General features: G+C 43.1%; 1 protein-coding gene across 16 annotated transcripts in view; it reads right to left on the bottom strand.

Annotated features, from left to right (window-relative positions):
- Positions 1-15,536, bottom strand: part of EIF4G3 (eukaryotic translation initiation factor 4 gamma 3) — a 143,059-nt gene that overhangs the window by 96,272 nt on the left and 31,251 nt on the right. For 10 of the 16 annotated variants that reach the window (XM_054849409.1, XM_054849411.1, XM_054849417.1 and 7 more), the window contains one exon: positions 4,387-4,462. In XM_054849409.1, the coding sequence (XP_054705384.1) occupies positions 4,387-4,462 (76 nt within the window). Of the gene's footprint in view, positions 1-4,386; positions 4,463-9,343; positions 9,578-15,536 lie in introns of those variants that run through there. The other 6 variants (XM_054849407.1, XM_054849403.1, XM_054849406.1 and 3 more) reach the window with 3 other exon arrangements.

Raw genomic sequence — 15,536 nt, 5'->3', positions numbered from 1 at the left:
TGGTTTTCTGTTTGTTAAATGGGATTCTGTGGAACATAAACTTGGTCTGAGATTACTAAGGAAACAAATAGCCTTCTTAAATCCAGAGATTAAAATATTCTCCTAAAATTGGATACATAAAATTACATATTAATTTGCTAGGGCATCACTTTCCTTTTTCTTTAATTGAGTAGCAAGAGGCTATCAATAACTTTAGTTTTCCAGAAGCCTTAATTCTGTGTTTAGACGGAAATAACAAGTGACACATGAAGTAAAAACTTAGGCTGGAATTCTCCCCTTTTCAGTCCAAATCTTTTGCTTTTAGGATCTTTCACAAGTTTTGGGTTAGTCTTCCCCCTCCGAGTACCTAATTTCAGATACACAGTTGTGTCCATGAAACATTCAGGTTAGATCAGAAGAGATGGGGCATGCCACAAAAAAAAAAATTTCCCTCAATTACGGGGACAAGTTTTCCTAAACAAATAATAATAAAAAAGGGTCTGTACTTGGACAGAACCTCTTTCCTCCCAGTGTTCAATTTAATCCTTCAGGCTGGTGCAAGCAGCTTCAGAGCGGTGGTGCCGGCATCCAAGGAACTGAGCACCCCTCTCGTACACTTTGCAGCCGGGCAGGGGAACGAATCGGCCTCCTGACCCAGATCCTTTCTTTAAGCACAGGGTGGCTGGAGCAGCTAATCCTCCCTAATCTCTTTTCTACAGGATTCTCTTCGTTGTAGGAAGATCCCTTTAAAGGACATGAAGGTGCATCAGAGTATCTCTGCTGGGTGTGAAACTATCGGGGTGCCACCAACAGGCACCCCATTGCAGAGAAGCCACCAAACGAACACCCAAAGCAGCGAACAACAGAGTCAAACCTTAGTCATTGAAAATTTGGGGCAAGTAGGTTCTTCAACACCTCACTTCCCTGCTACCTTCTTTACCATCAGCTGGCACCAAGTTGGACAACCTGACACAAGGTGGTATCTGCTCCAAAGAGACATGGCGAGACCACAATTAATACAGAAAATTTAATCCAGCGTTGGATCTAGCCGTGCTACAGAAACTCTGCTCAAGGCTACAAGCACTTCTCTCCAAACAGGTACATCACAGTAACACTCGCTTCTCATCAGTTCCCATCCAGGAGCCAAGGTTGTTGCTTAACTTATAAAAGTTTATCCCAAAGTATTTTTGGTCCAAGCTTTAGCACTTGAGATCTCAGCGTGTTACCGAGAGAGTTACAGACCTCCACCGTAATCTGCCAAAAAAGGTTATTTGTGTGAGAACTGGATGTACATTAACACAGCTATACTACTTCTCTGATTCCCAACTTTGTCTTGTGTTGAAGAGCACATCTGCTTCTGATCATTACTCTGGGTGCAGGAACACACCAGCCTGTGATATTTAAGGTCACCTTTGGTCCAGCTCCCTTTCTGTTAGAAATCAATGTCTCTCCCTCAAACTCCAAGCCAAAAAGCTTCTTTGAATATATTTCTTTGAAAGATTTTACAACAGAAATGAAGTTTCATTCTTATTGCCCTTTCCAGATTCCACAGGTTTGAGATCTTACAGCAGACATAGGAGTAATTGCCTTAATTTCTTGCAGTATGAAGAATTAGGAATCACTGCACAAGAAGCTGTATATAGGACAAACCCCAAATCTTTATGTCCAAACATAGCTCTTATGATCTAGCATTCTCCATTATTGACGAGGGAAAACTATTACAAGATTAGTTCATTGAAACAATTACTTCTGACTGTGATTTGCTTTAAAATAATTCTACTGCTGGACGTATTTATTAAACAAAAAACCAAAACCAACGTACCAAATAGCAGTATTTTCTACAGTATAGGATATTAAATTAACGAAGATGATAAGGTTAGGTGGTTTTGGCTTTAATACCAGTATGATTTCATTGAGGAGGAGGTTCTCCCAAAGTTTTGTTGGGAATTTTGAGCATCTCCAAGTTCTCGGACGAACTTCATTTCATCTGAAAAATCATACTTTGCCTCCTCCTCACCACCTATCTCTGCCCTACAGGAAAATGAGTTCCTCTGATTTTATTTCACAGGAGATTATTGGGGCTTATAGTGAAAGCCACATGATTTTCCATTCCCATTTTTAGCAAGCAGCACATAGTTCTGGAAAAAAAAAAAAAATGAGCTCAGGAATGCGCAAGTGAGGTCCTGATAACACAGGTGAAAAGGCATCAAAAGGGTAATTGAATTATTTTTCATCTTAGTGGTTTCATCTGTGGGTTGCCCATATCTCAAAAGATTTGTCCTCCCACCCTGGTATGATATACCATAACATACAGGGAGAACATCGAGGCAGCTCAGAGTGGCAGTATCCCACCACAGACCTCTTCCCAAACCACCCGTCCTCTGTCAAAATACATGGATTTGGAAACTGCAATGCGTAAATCCATGGGGAAACCCACGTAAGATGTCCAAGCAAATAAAATGTGGAAGTAAAAAAGCTGTCCCTGGGTGCTGAAGATGGTGCTTTTCCATACCTCTGCACTGCATGACTTCTGTAAAATCTAGGCAAACTATATACAAAAAAAATCACGAACTACAAAATGACCTATTTGTTGCAAACTCAGACCTCAAATACACGACGCTGTTACTCGTGTAATAAACCATAGAGTCCTGTGATGAATGAATTTGTTGAGGACCTCCGATCATGCGCCTCTTCCATCCTAATTCATCTTTTCTAGGACTTACTCTAAATTTGCAATCTGCCAAGGGCTTCAAAAGGAACCTAACTGAGAAATTTCTCTCCTTTCCCTAAAACATGAAATTTTTTTTCAAACTTGTGTTTTCCTAAAGCCTAGAACCAAGATACTCCCAGCCCTGGCTTCTATTCCTGTAACATATCAGAGAGTGATATTTTTCCACACTGAAAAGCTATTTTAGGTAATTCTTCACAGCTACTTTTATATTTTACATTAATTTAAATTTTTACAGTCATATTTTCCCACAGGCATCTGAATTATGTCTTTGGAGGAAAGAACTGAAAAAAAAAAATAACCTTCTTTTTCCCCAAAAAAGGAATTCAGATCTTTTTAAAGTGGTTTTTAAGTGTTGTATGGGATCTATAAAGGATAAACTGAATTATTTATTACGACTGTTTGTACATTTATGTTCCTTTGGTTTTGCTTTTTTGCATACAGACGTATATGATACTGAGGACAGAGCTAGCAAAAAAATTTAAATAAATCAAAAACCAGTCTGCAGCTCGAGTCTGTCGATCCGCTGACATGAAAATCTTAAACCCTTGTCGATGGACGGTACTTTTGCACTTAATCCTGCGCAAAGCTCGGCTTTGCGCCACTTGACATCGGTCTCTCTGATCACAACACTCTTCTCTACAGCCCAAAAAAAAAAGGGGTAAAAATGCTCCAGACCCAGAGTCTGCACATGGAGGTGATGGAGCTGATAACCCCTTGGCCAGTTATTCAGATAAACAGGGGGAAGGAGAAAAACCTTGTACAGCAGCTTATGTTTTTCTATAAGCAGCTTATGTTACTGCGTAAGATACAGTGAATTTCTCCGATTCACAGCTTTTCTTCCCGTTTTCCAAATAATTAAAAGAGCAGCTTAAAAGTGGGGTTTCTGGCATTAAAAAAATATTTGCACTATCCCACCAGAAAAGCAAAATATTACTTTCCCAGGGCTGTGCTGATTTAGCAAAGCTTATAAATAACCCTGGGCTTCCAGCTATTACCATTTGAAAAAAAAGAAATGAATAAAAGGAAAGCGGTGTCATATGTTCACAAATAAACGTTCTAAGCTAAATTTCCTCAATAATCAAGCTTTTTAAACAAACACGTAGTACAGTGAGCCAAAAAGCACCTTTCCCAAATATTCAATCTACCATCAAAACATTTCTTCCTCTGTGCAACGGAATGTTTCACGTGAAAAACAAACCTTCCCTGATTGTTTTTTACGATAAGAAACTATTAGAAACCTACGGCCACTAATACGCGCCAACAAGTCAGTCTTCGAGATGCAGGAGGCAGGAAAGAGATGGAGCCAACAGACTGAAAATAGGGTCAGTCACATTTTCACTCAGGTGAAACCCTGTTAGAAAACCCACTCTCGTGTCTGCTAAATAAAACTATAGACACTTAACACAAAAAGTAACAGACCCAAAAATCCCTAAGATTTTCTCTTTTCCTACTCACATGCAACAAAAAGGATCCTTCATCCAGCATCATTTATTTCGGGAGGCAAAAAAAGTGTTGCATTTTTTAATGGTATGTTTTTTAAATTGTATGGGCTTTAATTGTATTGTGGTTTGGTTTTTTTTTGTTTTGGTTTGGTTTTTTTTTTTTTAAAATACACCATTTCCTTATGCTCCTTTCAAAAGCAACGTGACCGCAGCGGCACCAGCCCAGATACTCACAGTGCTGTACACAGCGGAGACGGTCGGAGTGAAGATCCGATCCTCGAGGGGCTGCTGAACAGGTCCTCGGGGGATTCTGCAACACAGCGAGTTAAGGAAAGCAACGCGGAAGGAAGGGTCACGTTTTGGGTGATACACACAGCCCAGGAGTCGTCCATCAAGGCAGCCGGTCACCTTCCACCCTCGGGCAGACACACAGACATCTCCACAGCACTCACACGCAACCAGGCAGCTCCGATCCTTCAAGTTTTTCCAAAAAGAGGAGCAAAGCGTGGCCTCAAAAGCCAGATGGCATCGACAAATATAGCAAGAGACACCAAAAGCAAACAAAATCACCGAACAATCTACAAAACCTTTGTCCCATCAAGAGAATCCCCAATCTCTTTTTTTTTTTTAAAGAGTAAGGGAAAAAAAACCAACCCAAACCCACAAGCCCTTCGCATTCAGTGAGACAAACCCTGCTGATCAGCAGGGCATTTTCTGACAAAGGCAGCGCCTGTTTTGCTAACCACGCAGGAATCAGGGTTATAATTGTTTCCTTGTTTGCCTCTCTTCAACCAATAACTCCTTTCCTCATCCACCCACCAAAATAGCTTCTAAAAGGGGCTGTCAGACATATTTTAAGCTTTGATGATCTGCTGCACGGTTATTTAAAGGTAAATTGCAATAGTTTTCTTAAATTGGAAAGTTATTGTGGGAATCTGGGAGGGGGGAAAGGGGAAAAAGATTTTATGCAACAAACAAATAAGCTAGAATCTGTTTTACTTGTGGAAGAAAACAATGGGCTGCAGGTATTTAAAAGAAAAAAGCCTCCTGACTTAGCTAACACCTTGTGGCCTTAGGTCCAGCATACATCTATTCAATACCCAATGCCCACTGTTATAAAAAAGCCATGCTTAACTTGCTGAAATGTTTTCCACTAAATGCCATATTCAGATTCCACCTTCTTGCTGTTTACATTTTATATGTCAAAGCCTCTCAGAAAATGAGAACAACCTGATTAAGTTTCTTGCACACAAGCCAGCAACACAGACCTCACGTGTTAACATGACGGCGGATGCTTAAAAATAAAATCATGAAAACGCTTCTTGGGTTTTGTTCAAACGCGGAAAAAAAACCCACTGAGAAGTTACATTTTCAAGCTAACCTTCTAGGTTCAGGCTTGCAAGAGTCCTTCCTTTGCACGACAAGTTTGAGCTCCAAAGCAGCGCTGTGGCCCAAACCTTTGCAGGGACCAACATGACAAGGGTGGCAGAGATGCTGCCAGTGCCGTTAAGACTTGATGGCGATCCAAGCATCGCATCCCACCCGTTCCCCTTCCTTCAAACGTACAAAATTTAGGTTGAAGTAAGAACTGTTCAGACGCGACCTGCTCTGCATCTGTCAACCGTCTGCAGCGCTCCCCAGCTGGATCTCCTCCTCCTACACCAGTGCTAAGGCACAGTGGAGACAGATTTATAATATCGCACTATTTTAACACTGAACACATCACCAAAAAGGTTCGCCCTCCCCAAGCAGGCTGAGAAACTGTCCTAAAAACTTCCAGTTTCGTTACATATTCCACGTTTGAACACCAGACACGATAAAAAGCCTGCATTATAGGATTATGCACAGAGAAGACCGCCGCTGACCTTCACAACACCTTTGCACGTAAGTGACGGCCCCGTTAAAGCCTGCAGGTGTAAAACAAGACGCCCACGACCAGCTCCGGATTGAGAGAGCCCAGATGAGGATCCAGCACCGCTGGTTCCTGAGACGGTGCTCGCTCAGCCTACCTCTCTTGGGTTTTTTTTTCAAATGAGTGCAAGGATTTATTTGCAGGATCTGAGGCTTGTCTTCAATTCACAGACTCACCAGCTCACGTAAGTGGTATCGTTTGATAAAGAGGTTTTTAATAACAAAGTGACATGTAAAATCCTGACTCCAGCGAAACAACGGGAAGATTTGCCAGAGACTTCAACGGAGCCAAAGCATCACTCCTAACCTTCATCCCAAGGAGCTTACATTCATTTCTGAGTTTTGGAAAACACCAATAGAAACCCAGAATTTGGGAGAGGAGGATTAGAAACATACTGCAAGGCAGAATGAAACCCCCAAAATTTTCTGCACGCCACAGCCATAGCACCCTACCCTCCCACCCAGAACCATCTTCTGATAAAGAAAGATAGGACGGACACACGGTTTTAAGCTGCCACCCTCTCGTCACAGCTGAGACTTCCGATCTCGAGGCAGTTTTGACAATTAATTGAAGCAATCTCTGCTTCAAAAGGGATCGGTCCTGAGTTTGGAAAAATGGTTTCATCCTCGAGAAGGTTGGGATTTATTTTCTTATTTTAGAACTTGTAAAAGCCAGGAGAAAATAATCTTCTTTGAGCAGAGTAACCTCTCTTTTTGCACCCAGGAAGAGCTGCCTGAAGGAATGAGCAAGTTAGATGGATTTTCAGAGTTTGGGGTTGCCGTTTAAGATCATTTCTAGGAAGCGATGATTCTCATCAGGTTAAAAAAAAAAAAAAGCTTTTAAGTTCTTTTTGCCAAAAGATTTAACCTGGACACGAGACTGATAGGGACAAAAATGCCTTAAATTCCAGTAAGCCTTAATGAGATATCACGGTTGGAAAAAGCGATTATTTCCAATATCTAACTTCTGGCGTCTCTGCAAAGAACAGGGCTGGTGGAAAGGTTACCGCTTCCCTCTCGTTTCTGTGCCCCCGGGGAGAGGTGCCAACCTTCCCTCCCCCTGCACCTGCCAAGGGAGCCCATCCTGGGGTAACACTTGCTGTTATTTCAGGAGAAGCGAGCCAGGGTGACTGCAATAATTCATCAGCAGACTCTTGCTGATGCTCTTCAGAGGTGGGTTAAGAGCGACAGCACGGGACGCTCCACCACGGGAAGCCAAACCTCATCCAGCAGCACGGTCTCGCCCATGGTAAACCATCCTCGGGGCACTCATCTTTCGCTACTGAGAGATTTCGGTACCATCGAGAGCTGCCCGAGCCAAGCTGCAACGCCAACCGCACGAACGCTGCCCCCATCACAGGCAGTAAAGTTTAAGCCTTAAAGGATAACCCAGCCTGGCTCTATTGCAGCGCTTAATTAACCACAGCGCAAAGAAAAGGGGGATATGCTGAATAATTCAGGTGGCTCTTTCATGTTACTATTCTGGCATGCTTAGATCCAATTCAGGAGGATCCTGTGCCCTCCCTCCTCCTCCTCCCCCTATATCCTTGCCACCCACGTCATCGTCTTCAGCTGCACCGATTCAACTATTTGTGCAGCCATGCTCTGAAAGGAGCCAGGAGGGTGGAAAAGCAAAGCTAAACCCAAACCTCACACTGTTTCCAGAGATCCTTCCGGTACCGCAGGAAGAAAAGACGAGGTGGGCGACGAAGCAGAAGAGCAGGAGCAAGGGGAACCTCTTAAATCCCATCTGCAACCCGGCAGGTTAGTAAAGTGGAACTACAGTCGTTGCTTTTCACGCTTGTGTCGGGCTCTCCCTCCTCCATCAGCATCACGCTGAAAACCAGGAGAAGGACGGCAGCCAGCGGGTAGCGCCGACTCTGCATTCTCTTCATTGCTGTTCAGGGCTCATTAACTCATGAAATATATATATTTAAAAATCCACGTAAGTGAGATACTTCTGGCAGATTAATAAAAGCAGGCACAGATGCAACGGGAGTTCCACCTAGTCCCCATCTGGCTGTGGCAGTGATTACAAGCTGGGGAATTTCAGGAGCTATTAAAGACCCAGTGGGAGAAGATAGTAATGCTGGTTGGAAACCAAACAGGATTTTTCTTGAAACCAAAAGTCTCCACAAAAGGAGGAGGATAGCTTTTAATCAGACAGCCATAGCCACGCTCTGAGGAGAGGGAGAATATGCAACTTGTCTTTAAAGCGATTAAAGCAAAAAATCCAGACCAGAGCTGCCTGTCAGCTGAGCGTTCAGAGGCACTGACAAATGCAGAGTTAAAATAAAAGGAGGAATTTCTTGCAGAAATCTCCCCCTTGTATCACATTTGTCTGCTTGCTCTCATCATGCTACAACCCCAAAACACCGCAAGATTTTTGTGCGCTTTTACAGCAATGAACAACCTGAAAACATGCAGTAAAATAGGTTCTCACAGCAAGAATTTGTATGGGTTTTTCTGCTCTGTTCCTGCTTCCCAGATTGGAGGGGGAAAGAAAAAACACGATTATGTTTTCTTACAAAATGAATTGATTTTCCCTTGAATGGTGCTTCTCACCTAAGCTCAATTTTCAGCAAGTAGCAACCATTTTACCCTGAGCATGCACCGATGGCCTCTGTCTTCACTTCCAGCTGACGGTAACAAGTAAGCACCTTCTCACGTGAATAAAAATATCTCCGGGTACCTAAGGGCGCGTATGCAAATGCCTTACACAAAAAAAAAAACCACCAACCACCTCAAAACATTCCAGAACTAATGACTTTTATCCCTGCACAGAAACAGAGCAAGTCTCCCACCAGCTCTCCCCAGGGTTATATAATCCCGATGCATGTCCCCGCTTGTACTGAAATTGTGTATCAAACAACTGAAAAAAAAATTACAAGATAAAACCATCAAGCAAGATTACAGAAGGGCAAGAAACCACATCAAATTTGAGCACTTCTTTCAGCTTTTTGGGGCAAGGAATTTTTACAAAGCCTCCAAGTAGGGAGGTATTTGATGACAGAGAGCTGTTAAAAAAGAGAAGAGGCTGCAGAGGAGAAACACGCTAGTTAACACGCAATTAAAACGCAGGAGGTGAACATCCTAACAGCAGAAGCACCTCATTTAGCAGGTCGGGAAACCACAAGGGCTCGTTTGAAAAGGTTAAAAGGGAAAAGCTTCGCCAGTCGCAGCAGCTTGCTGAAACTTCCCCGGCATCACCCCATCCTTCGCAGCACCGCCGGCCTCTGCTCGCTGGACGAAGGCTTTTGTTCAGCACGCTCCATCCTACCTGGCAGCGAGCTCCTGGGGAGCTTCGTTAGCGAGCCGGCTCAAGCACCAGGTCTTCTCTCCCTGTCTGCCGACGGCGAAGCCCACAGCCGCATCCGTGCCATCCGGGGATGACTTCTCAGCTCCTGCCTGCTTCTCCCCCTCGCAAGCAGAGCTCTCGCAGCGCGCCTGTGGTCTTAAAGAGGTAGCGCAATGGGGTCTTAGCGTTACCTTGGTGGGGTTTTGTACCAAATGCTTCCGCACTACAAAAATCCCTCTGCTTCCCCAATTTTTCTGCTGTGCATGCAGTGGAGAAGGGACGGGAGGTAGCATCACGCTTCTCTCAGCAAGCTTATATATGATAAAAAAAATCAAACCAGGCTTACAATAGAAAGCATAAGGTATAGAGACAAACTCACCTACAGCACGTTGTATTTTAGAAATCTGCGTTGCAATGTATGAAGAGATGGGAAAGCTTCAATGCTCCCTATCAGAAGGGGAATTAAATCGCAGCACAAACTCTTCAGCAAGAGATTTTGCAACTTGTTTCCCTCGGCTTTCTGCTCACTACCCCCAAACGCAGCAACGTGCACTGTCACGAACCCATTTATTTAGCAAGTACTTCGTGAATCAATTTTCCCTTCCAAATAAATTCCTCTCCTGACAGGCCATGTTTCAAAAGCCAGGGGAAGGAAAGCCAGTAAAACAAACTACAGCCTTTAAAAAAAACAACAAACCAACAAGAAAACACACCAATAACAAACCAATCAAAACCAACCCCCACCAAGTGACATGTCACATGGGGAAAAAAATAAAGATATAGGATCAAAACAGTGCCATCCACTCTGTCCATGCTGAAATACTTACTACAACCAAACAAACTCCATCCATCTTACTAATAAGTGATGAGAGACAATTAGTATTACAAAAATCAAGTGATTCAACCACTTTGGAAAATGTTTAAAGGCTTAAGAAGAGCCTAATGAAATGCCAGGGGCTGCTCAGCCCTCTCTAACCCCTCCACTGCCTCTACCCAACAGCATATCCCAGCCCCAGCAACCGCACGCTGCCCAGACGCGTCACATCTCCCACCCTTGCAGAGATCTTGTTTTGGGGTGGGTTTGGGGGTTTTATTGTTTGTTCGGGTTTGGTTTTTTTGCTAGCTGATTCCTGGCAAGGGGGCCATGCCTTTTGGTCGAACCTCAGAGGGAACGAGCTGGCTCTCTGTATGAAATCAGTGGGTTTGTTTTAGTTTTCTTAGATGGATGCAACTGGTCTTGAGATGTCAAAATAAAGTACGATTCAGAGCCCTGACTGTATCACGGGTCAAAACCAAAAGGGGATTGTTGTTTCAATGTTTGGTGTATACTGTTCTACAGGGGGGAAAGAGAAATACAACTTTTTGCTGGCACAAGCACTCAGAAATACGGTCAAAGTTAAGAGCTGCAGGTGAAGAATTCCTGAAAAAGCCATGTCAGCTTTACACCAATACTTAATTCTGATACTAAGGACATATTTCTGGTTAGCCAAATGTTTTAAAAACAAAGGAACACAATAAAAGGTGTTTGTAAAGCAGGAAAAATGGGGTTTGTGGTTTAAAATTACCAAGCTACGTAATCGAGCAGTACATCATCATGCCCCTATTCCTGTAAATAGATGTAAACCATATTTCCAAGATTCACCACCTTCTGTAATGACTTATATCCAGAAGGATCTTATGGCAAAAGCCATTATTAAGCTTTTTTCAACATTTTATGGCCTAATATAAAGCTCCTTACTGCAACATGTGTAGTCAATGTTCACAACCGAATTGCTGTTTGTCAAACGTATAAATTTTAAATGGATCGATGAAGTGTTTGTGTAAACTGCCTTTTTAATCCTTTGCGAATTCTCTAAGTTCTCATTAATGGGCTATTTTATACTTGTAACAAATGCTTTAAATAAGGTATTTATCTTTTGCTTTTATACCAGAAAAGCACCTACATAAATATCGTTGATGTTTCACGCAGTCTCACCGGCTCCTTTATGAACTGCAATCACCTCGTTCAAAATTACTGATGGCAGGACTCTGTCCTTGCTCCCTCTTTGAACCATTTGACGATAACTGAAAGCGATAAGGCTTGTCCATCCCTCTGCCATTTAAGTGCTCCTCATTAAAGTATCATCTCCCAAGCTTTGTCCAGACCCAAATGTTACAAGCAGCAAGGCTTTCGCTACTTATCCCAGCTTACGCCATCCTCTAAATGAACACTCTCCCCATAATAAAACTTTTTCTTGACATTCGTCTTAAGCTTTTTACCTAATTATGTATCATTAATCTCAGTAGTAGCTTTTAAAATAATCCCAAAGACTTCCTTTCCCTTCTGTCTGCCACATAATGTCACTTGATCTGTGCTTGCACCGAACTGCACAGGAACAGGGCAGCAGTGAGAGCTTTCCAAAGAAAAGGGGCACACAAATCCCGATGAACCTCAATGGCTGTCAGAAGACAAGCTTTCCAAGGCTCCTCTGAAAATTGCAGTTTGAAAGGAAAACATGACCTTTGATGCGACTGAAAAGCACGATTTCCCTCTCCTCCTGGGATCCAGCATCCTCCAGCTATTCAGAAATCTCCTCCTTTCCCTTCATGAGTGAGTCCCAACACGTTTCGGAGGCGCTCCGATGAAAGCTGCTCTGTATCTGCGGATGCCGACGTTCACGTTTACACGTTTGATTGCATCGCCGAACTTCAGGGTGGCACACGCTACCTGACGCACAGCCTGGTCCTTCTTTCTGCCCAAACGTGCTAAAGCTGCGCTGCAGCAGCCACATTCAAAGTGCACGTTCTATTTATATCCGAGCACATCTCCAAATCCTCCAACTTACATGCTTTTTTTAAATACTCATTCCACAAAATATCTATTTCCAAAGTCTTTCTTCCTACTGCAACATGGTTTTGCTCGTCACTCACCTTCTTGACGTGCAGGTAACAGACTGTGCCGCATTTTTTGCATCCTTAACAACCCACTGAACACCAAGGCAGGAATTCGAGCTAATACTTCCCATCTGGCTAATCATTAATGACAATAAATTAGATCAGACCTTTTGTCAATCTGTGATGCGTACCAGACATCATCGCTGTGTAATACAACACTTTGCTACTTATCACCGTCGTTTCCTTTTAGTTTTTGGTCCACGTGTGATACATCTCATAGTCGAGCCAAACAAGAATGCCAAAGTAAGGCTGAGGGTTAGAGGGGAAGGTAACAACAAGGGAAAAAAAAAAAAAAAAATCAACCCTCTTTGTCGCAAATTAACTGTATTTCCAGCATCTCATTCATTCCGTAATGCTTTCAAATAAAAAATCAGCAATATTAAGAGCACAAGCTGTCGGCAGCTGCAACAGTTACACCTGCAGACAAGCACCTCTTATCTAGAGCTCATTACTTTCAGGCTCAGTTTTGCATCTCTAAATTAAAAAAGAACAGGAGACAGCTCACCGGCACGTAAATCATCCCCAGACCTTGCCTCACCCTGATGCATTTCAGTCAGCCTGCAAAGCCGTCAGGAGCGAGTTATCAGGGGAGGTGTCAGCCAACACACCAGATCAGTGCAAATGCGACAAAAACCCAATCAATTATTTTGCCCGATACAAATGCGTTTCTAAGGGCAACCTGATTTTGTTACTTCGTCTCCATCTTCTTCAACTGCAAGTCAAGCATCAATGCAAATCGTCTATTTTCAGCTTAGACCTGGAAAGGTTGTTCGGGGTGGAAGAAACTGTGTCTAAACCCTGCTAATCCTGCTGGGATTTTCCTCGAAGCGTGGTGTTTGTGGGTGGGGGGACGGGTCTGGAAGCAATGGACTGAATATTTCTGTAACTGGGAACTTTGTCCGATGTGTATTTTTAACTGTAGCATCTCCAAGAAGTGGATTTTCAAAGCACAGCCTGAATAAGGTTAAATACAGGTTTGGATCAAGCTGAAAAATACTAGTAATTACAAAAAAAATAAGCCACAAAGGCACCCTGGATCATGTCTGTGCCAGCTCAGGTAACAGGTAATGCAAGGTGAATGATGTGCCAGAAAAGCATCTCTTGCTCTGCTACGGAAAACTTCTCACTAGCTGGCTTGTTTTAGCCTAACAGTCTACTTTCCTCCATAAAACACCAGCCACTTCCATATTTTTTAAATTCATATTTTATTCTTACAATATACAGACTCTAAAAGATAGAAAAGTCAATAGATTTCATCAGCTCCCTTCAGCTGGGAAGTCACGGTATTACTTCTCCAGTGAGGCAACAGCATCATGGGGAATATGCCAATGTAGCCTTAAAATTCCACTTAATTTTAGGAGCTCAGAGCAATTTCTCAAGGTCCTTTAGCCACAACCCCAGTCGAGGGATCTTATAAAGAGCCCAAAATATTAAGGTGGGGGAAAAGATCAACAGGATGAGCCTTGGTGAGAAGCTCTAAAACTGGTTGAGCTCTGGAGGGTCTGCTCTAAGTTACAGAGGACCATTGTGGGCCAATATCCCAAGGAGATATGCCAGATGAAGCCTGGACTCCAAAATACACCAAATAAATCAGAAGCAGATACACATCACACAGGCACTGTGTGCACCCAGTCAGATTTGAACAACTTGGCATCAAAAATGAAGCCCAAAAATCCCAAGCAGGGTGATGCCAGGAAGCTGGGCTCATGCCATGCGATACTGGGCTAACTATCTCTTAATATTACATGGAATTGCTACAGATGGTATCTGTTGGGGGTGTGGGGCTGTGCTGCTCCAATCAATTATTAAGCTTTCCCTTGGTTTTTCACCCAAGTATAGAGAGCAAGGCGTGGGAACGGTGGGTTTAGGTCTTAGATGCTCTTTACATCTGTATATTAAAGGCAAACCTGGACTTTTGTCTGCCATTTTAAGACGACCTACACCAAGACATCATTTCCTTATTTCTTAAAACACGTACAAGCTAATCAATACACACAGATGTAGCAGAGCGTATTTGTAAGCATCCTACAATGTGTATATGCACCTTTATAGATGATTCACATGAATCTAAAACAGGGGGAAGAGAACCCACATCTCCCCGGCATTGGTTCAGCAAGAGCTGCCACCAGCCACGATCCATATGCTGGGAATAAATCGCATCAAATGTGACCTGGCGTACATCATCCTACTACCCAAAATGGGGCTACGTGCTGGGGGAACCCATTTCCAGCTGTCTAGGAGGCCAGGCCATTGCAAAAGGTCTGCAGATCAAGAAATCACCGAGGTTACCAAAAGAATACCAAAGATGAGTAAGGAAATCAGCTTTTAAATCATCCTCTCCCTACGACACAGCAGTTCCATTCCTGAACTCTCAATACTCACTTCCTAACGCTCAGTTCCTCCTCTCAGACTTTTCACTTTGCCTTAAAAAAAAAAAAAAAAAAAAAAAAAAAAAAAAAAAAAAGCAAATCCAGCACTAGGTTCCTTCCAGGGTAGGAATAGGTTCAGAAAGAAAACAACTCAGGTGGCTGGATGCTCTCGGAACCAGTTCCTAAGTGGAAAGAGAGGACAGGCAAGACTCTGCTCTCAAGGTTCCTTGGGGCGAAGGAAGTCCCAGATAGCATCTAGAAGAAGTCAGGTGGCATCAAAGGAAAATTACTGTCATGAACGCGTAATCCAAAGAGCAGGTGCCTGCAGGCAGAAGGACACAATAAGAGGAGATGTAGTATTAAGCCATCATCCCACAGCAGTGCTGCCAACGAGGTGTCCTGGCCTCTGACGGCCGCTTGCCCCATGCCAGTGCAAGCCCATTCACCACTGCTCCGTCAACCAGACCCGGGAGCATATTTGGATTAAAATGAAACTTTTCTTCCAAACTTTGTTTGCCAACTACAAACTAAGGATAGGGCCAAGCAGGAACAGAGAGATGGGGAGGTTGCACCATAAAATGCTCTTGCTATAGTTTCCCTAAGCGCATCCCTGGCGTATGCCGTAAGCTGCAGGGATGTATTAACCCCAGAGGCACACAGTGACCCTAAACACTATTACAACTTTAAACTGCTGCATAAAATGGTTTTTCCAGATGGATTATTTTTTTTTTGCACTCCCAAATGAGAATGCAAGCGGATCCCCCTTAAGAAATCATTTTCCTGTAAGAAATGGTAATAGTCTAAGCCTTCAGTAACTGAATTCACAGCACGACAGCCATCAGAGTTCTACAAATCATAAAAGCCTTGCAAGA

Source organism: Grus americana, chromosome 21, assembly GCF_028858705.1.
Source record: "Grus americana isolate bGruAme1 chromosome 21, bGruAme1.mat, whole genome shotgun sequence".
NCBI classification, from domain to species: domain Eukaryota; kingdom Metazoa; phylum Chordata; class Aves; order Gruiformes; family Gruidae; genus Grus; species Grus americana.
Note: the sequence above shows the minus strand (reverse complement) of the source record. Positions and strands in the feature narration are given on the sequence as shown.